The sequence below is a fragment of the Stigmatopora argus genome, chromosome 5 (genome assembly GCF_051989625.1).
Source record: "Stigmatopora argus isolate UIUO_Sarg chromosome 5, RoL_Sarg_1.0, whole genome shotgun sequence".
NCBI classification, from domain to species: Eukaryota; Metazoa; Chordata; class Actinopteri; order Syngnathiformes; family Syngnathidae; genus Stigmatopora; species Stigmatopora argus.
In genome coordinates this window covers 462,501-476,010 of record NC_135391.1, presented here as the reverse complement: position 1 = coordinate 476,010, position 13,510 = coordinate 462,501, and the positions used below count along the sequence as shown (strand labels likewise).

General features: G+C 33.0%; 1 protein-coding gene and 1 long non-coding RNA gene across 4 annotated transcripts in view; one reads left to right on the top strand and one right to left on the bottom strand.

Moving 5' to 3' along the window:
• Positions 1–13,510, top strand: part of LOC144074671 (uncharacterized) — a 33,002-nt gene that overhangs the window by 12,206 nt on the left and 7,286 nt on the right. The window contains exons 5-7 of one of the 3 annotated variants that reach the window (XR_013300350.1): positions 1,391–1,463; positions 1,769–1,841; positions 2,147–2,219. This is a non-coding gene — a long non-coding RNA (uncharacterized LOC144074671). The remainder of the gene's footprint in view (positions 1–1,390; positions 1,464–1,768; positions 1,842–2,146; positions 2,220–13,510) is intronic. The other 2 variants (XR_013300351.1, XR_013300349.1) reach the window with 2 other exon arrangements.
• LOC144074670 (uncharacterized) overlaps positions 34–13,510 on the bottom strand; it is a 16,322-nt gene continuing 2,845 nt past the window's right edge. The window contains exon 2 of the mRNA XM_077601217.1: positions 34–918. Coding sequence (XP_077457343.1) covers positions 394–906 — 513 coding nt within the window. The 5' untranslated portion in view covers positions 907–918 and the 3' untranslated portion in view covers positions 34–393. The remainder of the gene's footprint in view (positions 919–13,510) is intronic.

The following is a 13,510-nucleotide window of genomic DNA, read 5'->3' as shown; positions in this document are numbered from 1 at the left end:
GCAGCTAGGAAAAACAAACACAATGGCACGTGGTCCTTTTTTCTTGTCCTTTATTTCGGAAGAAAATACACCAGGGCTTTACCCCTATTTTTGCTTTTTTTCTTTACCACCGGATGCAAAAAACATGGCGTCGGATTGGTCCCGATAAAAGATATTTTTTTAAAAGCAGCATTGGGACATGGGTGGCCGTACCGTGTCGCTCTTGCCCAGAGACCGGTGAAGAGTTTAGGGAAAAGTCCAAGATTTGAGCAAGTTGTAAACTAGTTCAGCAGCCTTTGTCTGACCCAAAAGCCACAATTTGCATGACTACGGAGGGAACGGACTCCCAAGATACGATGGGGAGCCCGTTGGAGTCCCCCAAGCCCCTCCCCGACCGACTTCCCCTCAGTCACTTCACACGAGCGGCAGCAGGAGAGCGACAAGCGAGCCCACCACCACCACGATGCTGTTGTAGACGGGCCCGCTGGACGCCCCGGTCAGGAACTCCATGTCTCCGGAGCCCTCCGGCTCGTACGCGGGCCCGCCGGCGGCGCGGTAGCCCCCGCCGTAGCGCGGGTAGCCGTAACCTCCGGGGTAGCCGCCTCCGTAACCTCCCCCGAAGCCGCCGCCGTAGCCTCCGTAGCCGTAGCCTCCGTAGGCGGGGCGGCTCAAGGCCGAGCCCAGCATGGCTCCGCCGATGGCCCCCGCCGCGGCCGCGCCGGCCACCTTGCCCGCGCTGGGGCCGCCGCCGTATGCCGGCCTGCCCCCGCCGTAAGCCGGCCTGCCCCCGCCGTAAGCCGGCCTGCCCCCGCCCCAACCGCCCCTGAAGCCTCCGCCGCGCCGGGCCTCCGAGCTGGGGGTCAGCGTGGCGAGCAACAGCAGCGTGCACATGGCCACTGTCAGGGAGACTTTTGGTAGCCTGGACATGGTGGCTTCAACCTGTAAATGAGGAACGGGGAAAACCAGAGTTAGGCGGGTGGGGGGTCCGAACTGTGCCCAGTTTGGAAAATATCGTTAAAGATGAAGTCAGGCCTATTTACTTATTTGACTATTTTGGTGTACATAAACTCTCTTTGCTCTTCATAGAATGTTGTAGGAGTGAAAAGATAAGTAAGGGTTATAGTGTAAGGGCTAGTAAGGTTTTTTTTTAAATGACAATGTTTAGTAAGGCTTTTTTCTTTTAAATATGACCATGTATAGTAAGGCTTTTTTCTTAAGAAAATGACCATTTATAGTAAGGCTTTTTTGTAACAAAAAAAATGACCATGTATAGTAAGGCTCTTTTTGTTAAAAAAAATTACCACGTATAGTAAGGCTTTTTTCCTTTAAAAAAGCAACCATGTATAGTAAGGCTATTTTCTTAAAAAAAGACCATGTATAGTAAGGCTTTTTTTTCGCAAACTCCACACAGGTGAACCATTTGAAACCAGGACCCCCACTGTGAGGCCGACGCGCTAACCACTCATCTGCCGGGCCATCCTACGGTAAGGCTTTTTTCTTTAAAAAAATGACCATGTATAGTAAGGCTTTTTTTAAAAAATGACCACGTATAGTAAGGCTTTTTTTTGTAAATGACCATGTATAGTAAGGCTTTTTTTGTAAATGACCATGTATAGTAAGACTTTTTTGTAAAAAAAAAAAAGACCATGTATAGTAAGGCTTTTTTCATTAAAAATGACCATGTATAGTAAGGCTCTTTTCCTTTAAAAAAGCGACCATGTATAGTAAGGCTATTTTCTTAAAAAAAGACCATGTATAGTAAGGCTTTTTTTTCGCAAACTCCACACAGGTGAACCATTTGAAACCAGGACCCCCACTGTGAGGCCGACGCGCTAACCACTCATCTGCCGGGCCATCCTACGGTAAGGCTTTTTTCTTTAAAAAAATGACCATGTATAGTAAGGCTTTTTTTAAAAAATGACCACGTATAGTAAGGCTTTTTTTTGTAAATGACCATGTATAGTAAGGCTTTTTTTGTAAATGACCATGTATAGTAAGACTTTTTTGTAAAAAAAAAAAAGACCATGTATAGTAAGGCTTTTTTCATTAAAAATGACCATGTATAGTAAGGCTCTTTTCCTTTAAAAAAGCGACCATGTATAGTAAGGCTATTTTCTTAAAAAAAGACCATGTATAGTAAGGCTTTTTTTTCGCAAACTCCACACAGGTGAACCATTTGAAACCAGGACCCCCACTGTGAGGCCGACGCGCTAACCACTCATCTGCCGGGCCATCCTACGGTAAGGCTTTTTTCTTTAAAAAAATGACCATGTATAGTAAGGCTATCTTCTTAAAAAAAGACCATGTATAGTAAGGCTTTTTTTCTTTAAAACATGACATAGTATAGTAAGGCTTTTAAAATAAAACGACATAGTATAGTAAGGTTTCTTTCTTTAAAAAAAACGACATACTAAGTTATGGCTTTTTTAAATTAAAAAAAACGACATAGTATAGTAAGGTTTCTTTCTTTAAAAAAAACGACATACTAAGTTATGGCTTTTTTTCGTAAAAAAACGATATAGTATAGTAAGGCTTTTTTTCTTTAAAAAAAAGGACAGTATAGTAAGGCTTTTTTCAAAAAAAAAACCGACATAGTATAGTTAGGATTTTTTCGTTAAAAACGACACAGTATAGTAAGGCTTTATTTCGTAAAAAACGACATAGTATAGTAAGGATTTTTTCTTCAAAAAATTACCTAGTATAGTAAGGCTTTTTTCCTCAAAAAACGACATAGTATAGTAAGGCTTTTTTCCTCAAAAAGCGACATAGTATAGTAAGGCTTTTTTCTTCAAAAAACGACATTGTATAGTAAGGCTTTTTTCCTCAAAAAACGACATAGTATAGTAAGGCTTTTTTCCTCAAAAAAACGACATAGTATAGTAAGGCTTTTTTCCTCAAAAGACGACTTAGTATAGTAAGGCTTTTTCCCTTCAAAAAACGACATAGTATAGTAAGGCTTTTTTCCTCAAAAAACGACATGGTATAGTAAAGCTTTTTTCCTTCAAAAAACGACATAGTATAGTAAGGCTTTTTTCTTCAAAAAACGACATAGTATAGTAAGGCTTTTTTCCTCAAAAAACGACATAGTATAGTAAGGCTTTTTTCTTCAAAAAACGACATAGTATAGTAAGGCTTTTTTCATCAAAAAACGACATAGTATAGTAAGACTTTTTCCTCAAAAAACGACATGGTATAGTAAGGCTTTTTTCCTCAAAAAACGACATAGTATAGTAAGGCTTTTTTCATCAAAAAACGACATAGTATAGTAAGACTTTTTTCCTCAAAAAACGACATAGTATAGTTAGGCCTTTTTCTTCTAAAAACGACATACTATAGTAAGGCTTTTTTCCTCAAAAAAACGACATAGTATAGTAAGGCTTTTTTCCTCAAAAAACGACATAGTATAGTAAGGCTTTTTCCCTTCAAAAAACGACATAGTATAGTAAGGCTTTTTTCCTCAAAAAACAACATAGTATAGTAAGGCTTTTTTCCTCAAAAAACGACATAGTATAGTAAGGCTTTTTTCTTCAAAAAACGACATAGTATAGTAAGGCTTTTTTCCTCAAAAAACGACATAGTATAGTAAGGCTTTTTTCCTAAAAAAAACGACATTGTATAGTAAGGCTTTTTTCCTCAAAAAGCGACATAGTATAGTAAGGCTTTTTTCTTCAAAAAACGACATTGTATAGTAAGGCTTTTTTCATCAAAAAACGACATAGTATAGTAAGACTTTTTCCTCAAAAAACGACATGGTATAGTAAGGCTTTTTTCCTCAAAAAACGACATAGTATAGTAAGGCTTTTTTCATCAAAAAACGACATAGTATAGTAAGACTTTTTTCCTCAAAAAACGACATAGTATAGTAAGGCCTTTTTCTTCTAAAAACGACATACTATAGTAAGGCTTTTTTCCTCAAAAAAACGACATAGTATAGTAAGGCTTTTTTCCTCAAAAAACGACATAGTATAGTAAGGCTTTTTCCCTTCAAAAAACGACATAGTATAGTAAGGCTTTTTTCCTCAAAAAACGACATAGTATAGTAAGGCTTTTTTCCTCAAAAAACAACATAGTATAGTAAGGCTTTTTTCCTCAAAAAACGACATAGTATAGTAAGGCTTTTTTCTTCAAAAAACGACATAGTATAGTAAGGCTTTTTTCCTCAAAAAACGACATAGTATAGTAAGGCTTTTTTCCTAAAAAAAACGACATTGTATAGTAAGGCTTTTTTCCTCAAAAAGCGACATAGTATAGTAAGGCTTTTTTCTTCAAAAAACGACATTGTATAGTAAGGCTTTTTTCATCAAAAAACGACATAGTATAGTAAGACTTTTTTCCTCAAAAAACGACATAGTATAGTAAGGCTTTTTTCCTCAAAAAAACGACATAGTATAGTAAGGCTTTTTTCCTTCAAAAAACGACATAGTATAGTAAGGCTTTTTTCCTCAAAAAACGACATGGTATAGTAAAGCTTTTTTCCTTCAAAAAACGACAGTATAGTAAGGCTTTTTTCTTCAAAAAACGACATAGTATAGTAAGGCTTTTTTCATCAAAAAACGACATAGTATAGTAAGACTTTTTCCTAAAAAAAACGACATGGTATAGTAAGGCTTTTTTCCTCAAAAAACGACATAGTATAGTAAGGCCTTTTTCTTCAAAAAACGACATAGTATAGTAAGGCTTTTTTCTTCAAAAAACGACATAGTATAGTAAGGCTTTTTTCATCAAAAAACGACATAATATAGTAAGACTTTTTTCCTCAAAAAACGACATAGTATAGTAAGGCTTTTTTCTTCAAAAAACGACATAGTATAGTAAGGCTTTTTTCATCAAAAAACGACATAATATAGTAAGACTTTTTTCCTCAAAAAACGACATAGTATAGTAAGGCCTTTTTCTTCTAAAAACGACATACTATAGTAAGGCTTTTTTCCTCAAAAAAACGACATAGTATAGTAAGGCTTTTTTCCTCAAAAAACGACTTAGTATAGTAAGGCTTTTTCCCTTCAAAAAACGACATAGTATAGTAAGGCTTTTTTCCTCAAAAAACAACATAGTATAGTAAGGCTTTTTTCCTCAAAAAACGACATAGTATAGTAAGGCTTTTTTCTTCAAAAAACGACATAGTATAGTAAGGCTTTTTTCCTCAAAAAACGACATAGTATAGTAAGGCTTTTTTCCTCAAAAAACGACATAGTATAGTAAGGCTTTTTTCCTCAAAAAAACGACATTGTATAGTAAGGCTTTTTTCCTCAAAAAGCGACATAGTATAGTAAGGCTTTTTTCTTCAAAAAACGACATAGTATAGTAAGGCTTTTTTCTTCAAAAAACGACATAGTATAGTAAGGCTTTTTTCCTCAAAAAACGACATAGTATAGTAAGGCTTTTTTCCTCAAAAAACGACATAGTATAGTAAGGCTTTTTTCCTCAAAAATCGACATAGTATGGTAAGGCTTTTTCCCTCAAAAAACGACATAGTATAGTAAGGCGTTTTTCTTCAAACAACGACATAGTATAGTAAGGCTTTTTTCTTCAAAAAACGACATAGTATAGTAAGGCTTTTTTCCTCAAAAAACGACATAGTATAGTAAGGCTTTTTTCCTCAAAAAACGACATAGTATAGTAAGGCTTTTTTCCTTAAAAAAACGACATAGTATAGTAAGGCTTTTTTCTTCAAAAAACGACATAGTATAGTAAGGCTTTTTTCCTCCAAAAACAACATAGTATAGTAAGGCTTTTTTCTTCAAAAAACGACATAGTATAGTAAGGCTTTTTTCTTCAAAAAACGACATAGTATAGTATGGCTTTTTTCTTCAAAAAACGACATAGTATAGTAAGGCTTTTTTCCTCAAAAAACGACATAGTATAGTAAGGCTTTTTTCCTCAAAAAACGACATAGTATAGTAAGGCTTTTTTCTTCAAAAAACGACATAGTATAGTAAGGCTTTTTTCCTCCAAAACAACATAGTATAGTAAGGCTTTTTTCTTCCAAAAACGACATAGTATAGTAAGGCTTTTTTCTTCAAAAAAACGACATAGTATAGTAAGGCTTTTTTCTTCCAAAAACGACATAGTATAGTAAGGCTTTTTTCCTCAAAAAACAACATAGTATAGTAAGGCTTTTTTCCTCAAAAAACGACATAGTATAGTAAGGCTTTTTTCCTCAAAAAACGACATAGTATAGTAAGGCTTTTTTCTTCAAAAAACGACATAGTATAGTAAGGCTTTTTTCCTCAAAAAACGACATAGTATAGTAAGGCTTTTTTCCTCAAAAAACGACATAGTATAGTAAGGCTTTTTTCCTCAAAAAACGACATTGTATAGTAAGGCTTTTTTCCTCAAAAAACGACATAGTATAGTAAGGCTTTTTTCCTCAAAAAACGACATTGTATAGTAAGGCTTTTTTCCTCAAAAAACGACATAGTATAGTAAGGCTTTTTTCTTCAAAAAACGACATAGTATAGTAAGGCTTTTTTTTCAAAAAACGACATAGTATAGTAAGGCTTTTTTCCTCAAAAAACGACATAGTATAGTAAGGCTTTTTTCCTCAAAAAACGACATAGTATAGTAAGGCTTTTTTCCTCAAAAATCAACATAGTATAGTAAGGCTTTTTTCCTCAAAAAACGACATAGAATAGTAAGGCTTTTTTCCTCAAAAAACGACATAGTATAGTAAGGCTTTTTTCTTCAAAAAACGACATAGTATAGTAAGGCTTTTTTCCTCAAAAAACGACATAGTATAGTAAGACTTTTTTCTTCAAAAAACGACATTGTATAGTAAGGCTTTTTTCCTCAAAAAACGACATAGTATAGTAAGGCTTTTTTCCTCAAAAAACAACATAGTATAGTAAGGCTTTTTTCCTCAAAAAACGACATAGTATAGTAAGGCTTTTTTCTTCAAAAAACAACATAGTATAGTAAGGCTTTTTTCCTCAAAAAACGACATAGTATAGTAAGGCTTTTTTCCTCAAAAAACGACATAGTATAGTAAGGCTTTTTTCCTCAAAAAAACGACATTGTATAGTAAGGCTTTTTTCCTCAAAAAGCGACATAGTATAGTAAGGCTTTTTTCTTCAAAAAACGACATAGTATAGTAAGGCTTTTTTCTTCAAAAAACGACATAGTATAGTAAGGCTTTTTTCCTCAAAAAACGACATAGTATAGTAAGGCTTTTTTCCTCAAAAAACGACATAGTATAGTAAGGCTTTTTTCCTCAAAAATCGACATAGTATGGTAAGGCTTTTTCCCTCAAAAAACGACATAGTATAGTAAGGCGTTTTTCTTCAAACAACGACATAGTATAGTAAGGCTTTTTTCTTCAAAAAACGACATAGTATAGTAAGGCTTTTTTCCTCAAAAAACGACATAGTATAGTAAGGCTTTTTTCCTCAAAAAACGACATAGTATAGTAAGGCTTTTTTCCTTAAAAAAATGACATAGTATAGTAAGGCTTTTTTCTTCAAAAAACGACATAGTATAGTAAGGCTTTTTTCCTCCAAAAACAACATAGAATAGTAAGGCTTTTTTCTTCAAAAAACGACATAGTATAGTAAGGCTTTTTTCTTCAAAAAACGACATAGTATAGTATGGCTTTTTTCTTCAAAAAACGACATAGTATAGTAAGGCTTTTTTCCTCAAAAAACGACATAGTATAGTAAGGCTTTTTTCCTCAAAAAACGACATAGTATAGTAGGGCTTTTTTCTTCAAAAAACGACATAGTATAGTAAGGCTTTTTTCCTCCAAAACAACATAGTATAGTAAGGCTTTTTTCTTCCAAAAACGACATAGTATAGTAAGGCTTTTTTCTTCAAAAAAACGACATAGTATAGTAAGGCTTTTTTCTTCCAAAAACGACATAGTATAGTAAGGCTTTTTTCTTCAAAAAAACGACATAGTATAGTAAGGCTTTTTTCTTCCAAAAACGACATAGTATAGTAAGGCTTTTTTCTTCAAAAAACGACATAGTATAGTAAGGCTTTTTCCTTCAAAAAACGACATAGTATAGTAAGGCGTTTTTCCTCAAACAACGACATAGTATAGTAAGGCTTTTTTCCTCAAAAAACGACATAGTATAGTAAGGCTTTTTTCCTCAAAAAACAACATAGTATAGTAAGGCTTTTTTCCTCAAAAAACGACATAGTATAGTAAGGCTTTTTTCCTCAAAAAACGACATAGTATAGTAAGGCTTTTTTTCTTCAAAAAACGACATAGTATAGTAAGGCTTTTTTCCTCAAAAAACGACATAGTATAGTAAGGCTTTTTTCCTCAAAAAACGACATAGTATAGTAAGGCTTTTTTCCTCAAAAAACGACATTGTATAGTAAGGCTTTTTTCCTCAAAAAACGACATAGTATAGTAAGGCTTTTTTCCTCAAAAAACGACATTGTATAGTAAGGCTTTTTTCCTCAAAAAACGACATAGTATAGTAAGGCTTTTTTCTTCAAAAAACGACATAGTATAGTAAGGCTTTTTTCTTCAAAAAACGACATAGTATAGTAAGGCTTTTTTCCTCAAAAAACGACATAGTATAGTAAGGCTTTTTTCCTCAAAAAACGACAGTATAGTAAGGCTTTTTTCCTCAAAAAACGACATAGAATAGTAAGGCTTTTTTCCTCAAAAAACGACATAGTATAGTAAGGCTTTTTTCCTCAAAAAACGACATAGTATAGTAAGGCTTTTTCCCTCAAAAAACGACATAGTATAGTAAGGCTTTTTTCCTCAAAAAACGACATAGTATAGTAAGGCTTTTTTCATCAAAAAACGACATAGTATAGTAAGACTTTTTTCCTCAAAAAACGACATAGTATAGTAAGGCCTTTTTCTTCTAAAAACGACATACTATAGTAAGGCTTTTTTCCTCAAAAAAACGACATAGTATAGTAAGGCTTTTTTCCTCAAAAAACGACATAGTATAGTAAGGCTTTTTCCCTTCAAAAAACGACATAGTATAGTAAGGCTTTTTTCCTCAAAAAACAACATAGTATAGTAAGGCTTTTTTCCTCAAAAAACGACATAGTATAGTAAGGCTTTTTTCTTCAAAAAACGACATAGTATAGTAAGGCTTTTTTCCTCAAAAAACGACATAGTATAGTAAGGCTTTTTTCCTCAAAAAACGACATAGTATAGTAAGGCTTTTTTCCTAAAAAAAACGACATTGTATAGTAAGGCTTTTTTCCTCAAAAAGCGACATAGTATAGTAAGGCTTTTTTCTTCAAAAAACGACATTGTATAGTAAGGCTTTTTTCATCAAAAAACGACATAGTATAGTAAGACTTTTTTCCTCAAAAAACGACATAGTATAGTAAGGCTTTTTTCCTAAAAAAAAACGACATAGTATAGTAAGGCTTTTTTCCTCAAAAGACGACTTAGTATAGTAAGGCTTTTTCCCTTCAAAAAACGACATAGTATAGTAAGGCTTTTTTCCTCAAAAAACGACATGGTATAGTAAAGCTTTTTTCCTTCAAAAAACGACATAGTATAGTAAGGCTTTTTTCTTCAAAAAACGACATAGTATAGTAAGGCTTTTTTCATCAAAAAACGACATAGTATAGTAAGACTTTTTCCTAAAAAAACGACATGGTATAGTAAGGCTTTTTTCCTCAAAAAACGACATAGTATAGTAAGGCCTTTTTCTTCAAAAAACGACATAGTATAGTAAGGCTTTTTTCGTCAAAAAACGACATAGTATAGTAAGGCTTTTTTCATCAAAAAACGACATAGTATAGTAAGACTTTTTTCCTCAAAAAACGACATAGTATAGTAAGGCCTTTTTCTTCTAAAAACGACATACTATAGTAAGGCTTTTTTCCTCAAAAAAACGACATAGTATAGTAAGGCTTTTTTCCTCAAAAAACGACTTAGTATAGTAAGGCTTTTTCCCTTCAAAAAACGACATAGTATAGTAAGGCTTTTTTCCTCAAAAAACAACATAGTATAGTAAGGCTTTTTTCCTCAAAAAACGACATAGTATAGTAAGGCTTTTTTCTTCAAAAAACGACATAGTATAGTAAGGCTTTTTTCCTCAAAAAACGACATAGTATAGTAAGGCTTTTTTCCTCAAAAAACGACATAGTATAGTAAGGCTTTTTTCCTCAAAAAAACGACATTGTATAGTAAGGCTTTTTTCCTCAAAAAGCGACATAGTATAGTAAGGCTTTTTTCTTCAAAAAACGACATAGTATAGTAAGGCTTTTTTCTTCAAAAAACGACATAGTATAGTAAGGCTTTTTTCCTCAAAAAACGACATAGTATAGTAAGGCTTTTTTCCTCAAAAAACGACATAGTATAGTAAGGCTTTTTTCCTCAAAAATCGACATAGTATAGTAAGGCTTTTTTCCTCAAAAAACGACATAGTATAGTAAGGCTTTTTTCCTCAAAAAACGACATAGTATAGTAAGGCTTTTTTCCTTAAAAAAACGACATAGTATAGTAAGGCTTTTTTCTTCAAAAAACGACATAGTATAGTAAGGCTTTTTTCCTCCAAAAACAACATAGTATAGTAAGGCTTTTTTCTTCAAAAAACGACATAGTATAGTAAGGCTTTTTTCTTCAAAAAACGACATAGTATAGTATGGCTTTTTTCTTCAAAAAACGACACAGTATAGTAAGGCTTTTTTCCTCAAAAAACGACATAGTATAGTAAGGCTTTTTTCCTCAAAAAACGACATAGTATAGTAAGGCTTTTTTCTTCAAAAAACGACATAGTATAGTAAGGCTTTTTTCCTCCAAAACAACATAGTATAGTAAGGCTTTTTTCTTCCAAAAACGACATAGTATAGTAAGGCTTTTTTCTTCAAAAAAACGACATAGTATAGTAAGGCTTTTTTCTTCCAAAAACGACATAGTATAGTAAGGCTTTTTTCTTCAAAAAAACGACATAGTATAGTAAGGCTTTTTTCTTCCAAAAACGACATAGTATAGTAAGGCTTTTTTCTTCAAAAAACGACATAGTATAGTAAGGCTTTTTCCTTCAAAAAACGACATAGTATAGTAAGGCGTTTTTCTTCAAACAACGACATAGTATAGTAAGGCTTTTTTCCTAAAAAAACGACATAGTATAGTAAGGCTTTTTTCCTCAAAAAACGACATAGTATAGTAAGGCTTTTTTCCTCAAAAAAACGACATTGTATAGTAAGGCTTTTTTCCTCAAAAAGCGACATAGTATAGTAAGGCTTTTTTCTTCAAAAAACGACATAGTATAGTAAGGCTTTTTTCCTCAAAAAACGACATAGTATAGTAAGGCTTTTTTCCTCAAAAAACGACATAGTATAGTAAGGCTTTTTTCCTCAAACGACATAGTATAGTAAGGCTTTTTTCCTCAAAAATCGACATAGTATAGTAAGGCTTTTTCCCTCAAAAAACGACATAGTATAGTAAGGCGTTTTTCTTCAAACAACGACATAGTATAGTAAGGCTTTTTTCCTCAAAAAACGACATAGTATAGTAAGGCTTTTTTCTTCAAAAAACGACTTAGTATAGTAAGGCTTTTTTCCTCAAAAAAACGACATAGTATAGTAAGGCTTTTTTCCTCAAAAAACGACATAGTATAGTAAGGCTTTTTTCCTCAAAAAACGACATAGTATAGTAAGGCTTTTTTCCTCAAAAAACGACATAGTATAGTAAGGCTTTTTTCCTCAAAAAACGACAGTATAGTAAGGCTTTTTTCTTCAAAAAAACGACATAGTATAGTAAGGCTTTTTCCTTCAAAAAACGACATAGTATAGTAAGGCTTTTTTCTTCAAAAAACGACATAGTATAGTAAGGCTTTTTTCTTCAAAAAACGACATAGTATAGTAAGGCTTTTTTCCTCAAAAAACGACATAGTATAGTAAGGCTTTTTTCCTCAAAAAACGACATAGTATAGTAAGGCTTTTTTCCTTAAAAAAACGACATAGTATAGTAAGGCTTTTTTCTTCAAAAAACGACATAGTATAGTAAGGCTTTTTTCCTCCAAAAACAACATAGTATAGTAAGGCTTTTTTCTTCAAAAAACGACATAGTATAGTAAGGCTTTTTTCTTCAAAAAACGACATAGTATAGTATGGCTTTTTTCTTCAAAAAACGACATAGTATAGTAAGGCTTTTTTCCTCAAAAAACGACATAGTATAGTAAGGCTTTTTTCCTCAAAAAACGACATAGTATAGTAAGGCTTTTTTCTTCAAAAAACGACATAGTATAGTAAGGCTTTTTTCCTCCAAAACAACATAGTATAGTAAGGCTTTTTTCTTCCAAAAACGACATAGTATAGTAAGGCTTTTTTTCTTCAAAAAAACGACATAGTATAGTAAGGCTTTTTTCTTCCAAAAACGACATAATATAGTAAGGCTTTTTTCTTCAAAAAAACGACATAGTATAGTAAGGCTTTTTTCTTCCAAAAACGACATAGTATAGTAAGGCTTTTTTTTCTTAAAACGACATAGTATAGTAAGGCTTTTTCCTTCAAAAAACGACATAGTATAGTAAGGCGTTTTTCTTCAAACAACAACATAGTATAGTAAGGCTTTTTTCCTCAAAAAACGACATAGTATAGTAAGGCTTTTTTCCTCAAAAAACGACATAGTATAGTAAGGCTTTTTTCCTCAAAAAACGACATTGTATAGTAAGGCTTTTTTCCTCAAAAAACGACATAGTATAGTAAGGCTTTTTTCTTCAAAAAACGACATAGTATAGTAAGGCTTTTTTCTTCAAAAAATGACATAGTATAGTAAGGCTTTTTTCCTCAAAAAACGACATAGTATAGTAAGGCTTTTTTCCTCAAAAAACGACATAGTATAGTAAGGCTTTTTTCTTCAAAAAACGACATAGTATAGTAAGGCTTTTTTCCTCAAAAAACGACATAGTATAGTAAGGCTTTTTTCCTCAAAAAACGACATAGTATAGTAAGGCTTTTTTCCTCAAAAAACGACATTGTATAGTAAGGCTTTTTTCCTCAAAAAACGACATAGTATAGTAAGGCTTTTTTCCTCAAAAATCAACATAGTATAGTAAGGCTTTTTTCCTCAAAAAACGACATAGAATAGTAAGGCTTTTTTCCTCAAAAAACGACATAGTATAGTAAGGCTTTTTTCTTCAAAAAACGACATAGTATAGTAAGGCTTTTTTCCTCAAAAAACGACATAGTATAGTAAGGCTTTTTCCCTCAAAAAACGACATAGTATAGTAAGGCTTTTTTCCTCAAAAAACGACATAGTATAGTAAGGCTTTTTTCCTCAAAAAACGACATAGTATAGTAAGGCTTTTTTCTTCAAAAAACGACATAGTATAGTAAGGCTTTTTTCCTCAAAAAAACGACATAGTATAGTAAGGCTTTTTTCCTCAAAAAACGACATAGTATAGTAAGGCTTTTTTCCTCAAAAAACGACATAGTATAGTAAAACTTTTTTCCTCAAAAAACGACATAGTATAGTAAGGCTTTTTTCGTCAAAAAACGACATAGTATAGTAAGGCTTTTTTTCCTACAAAAAAACGACATAGTATAGTAAGGCCTTTTTCTTCAAAAAACGACATACTATAGTAAGGCTTTTTTCCTCAAA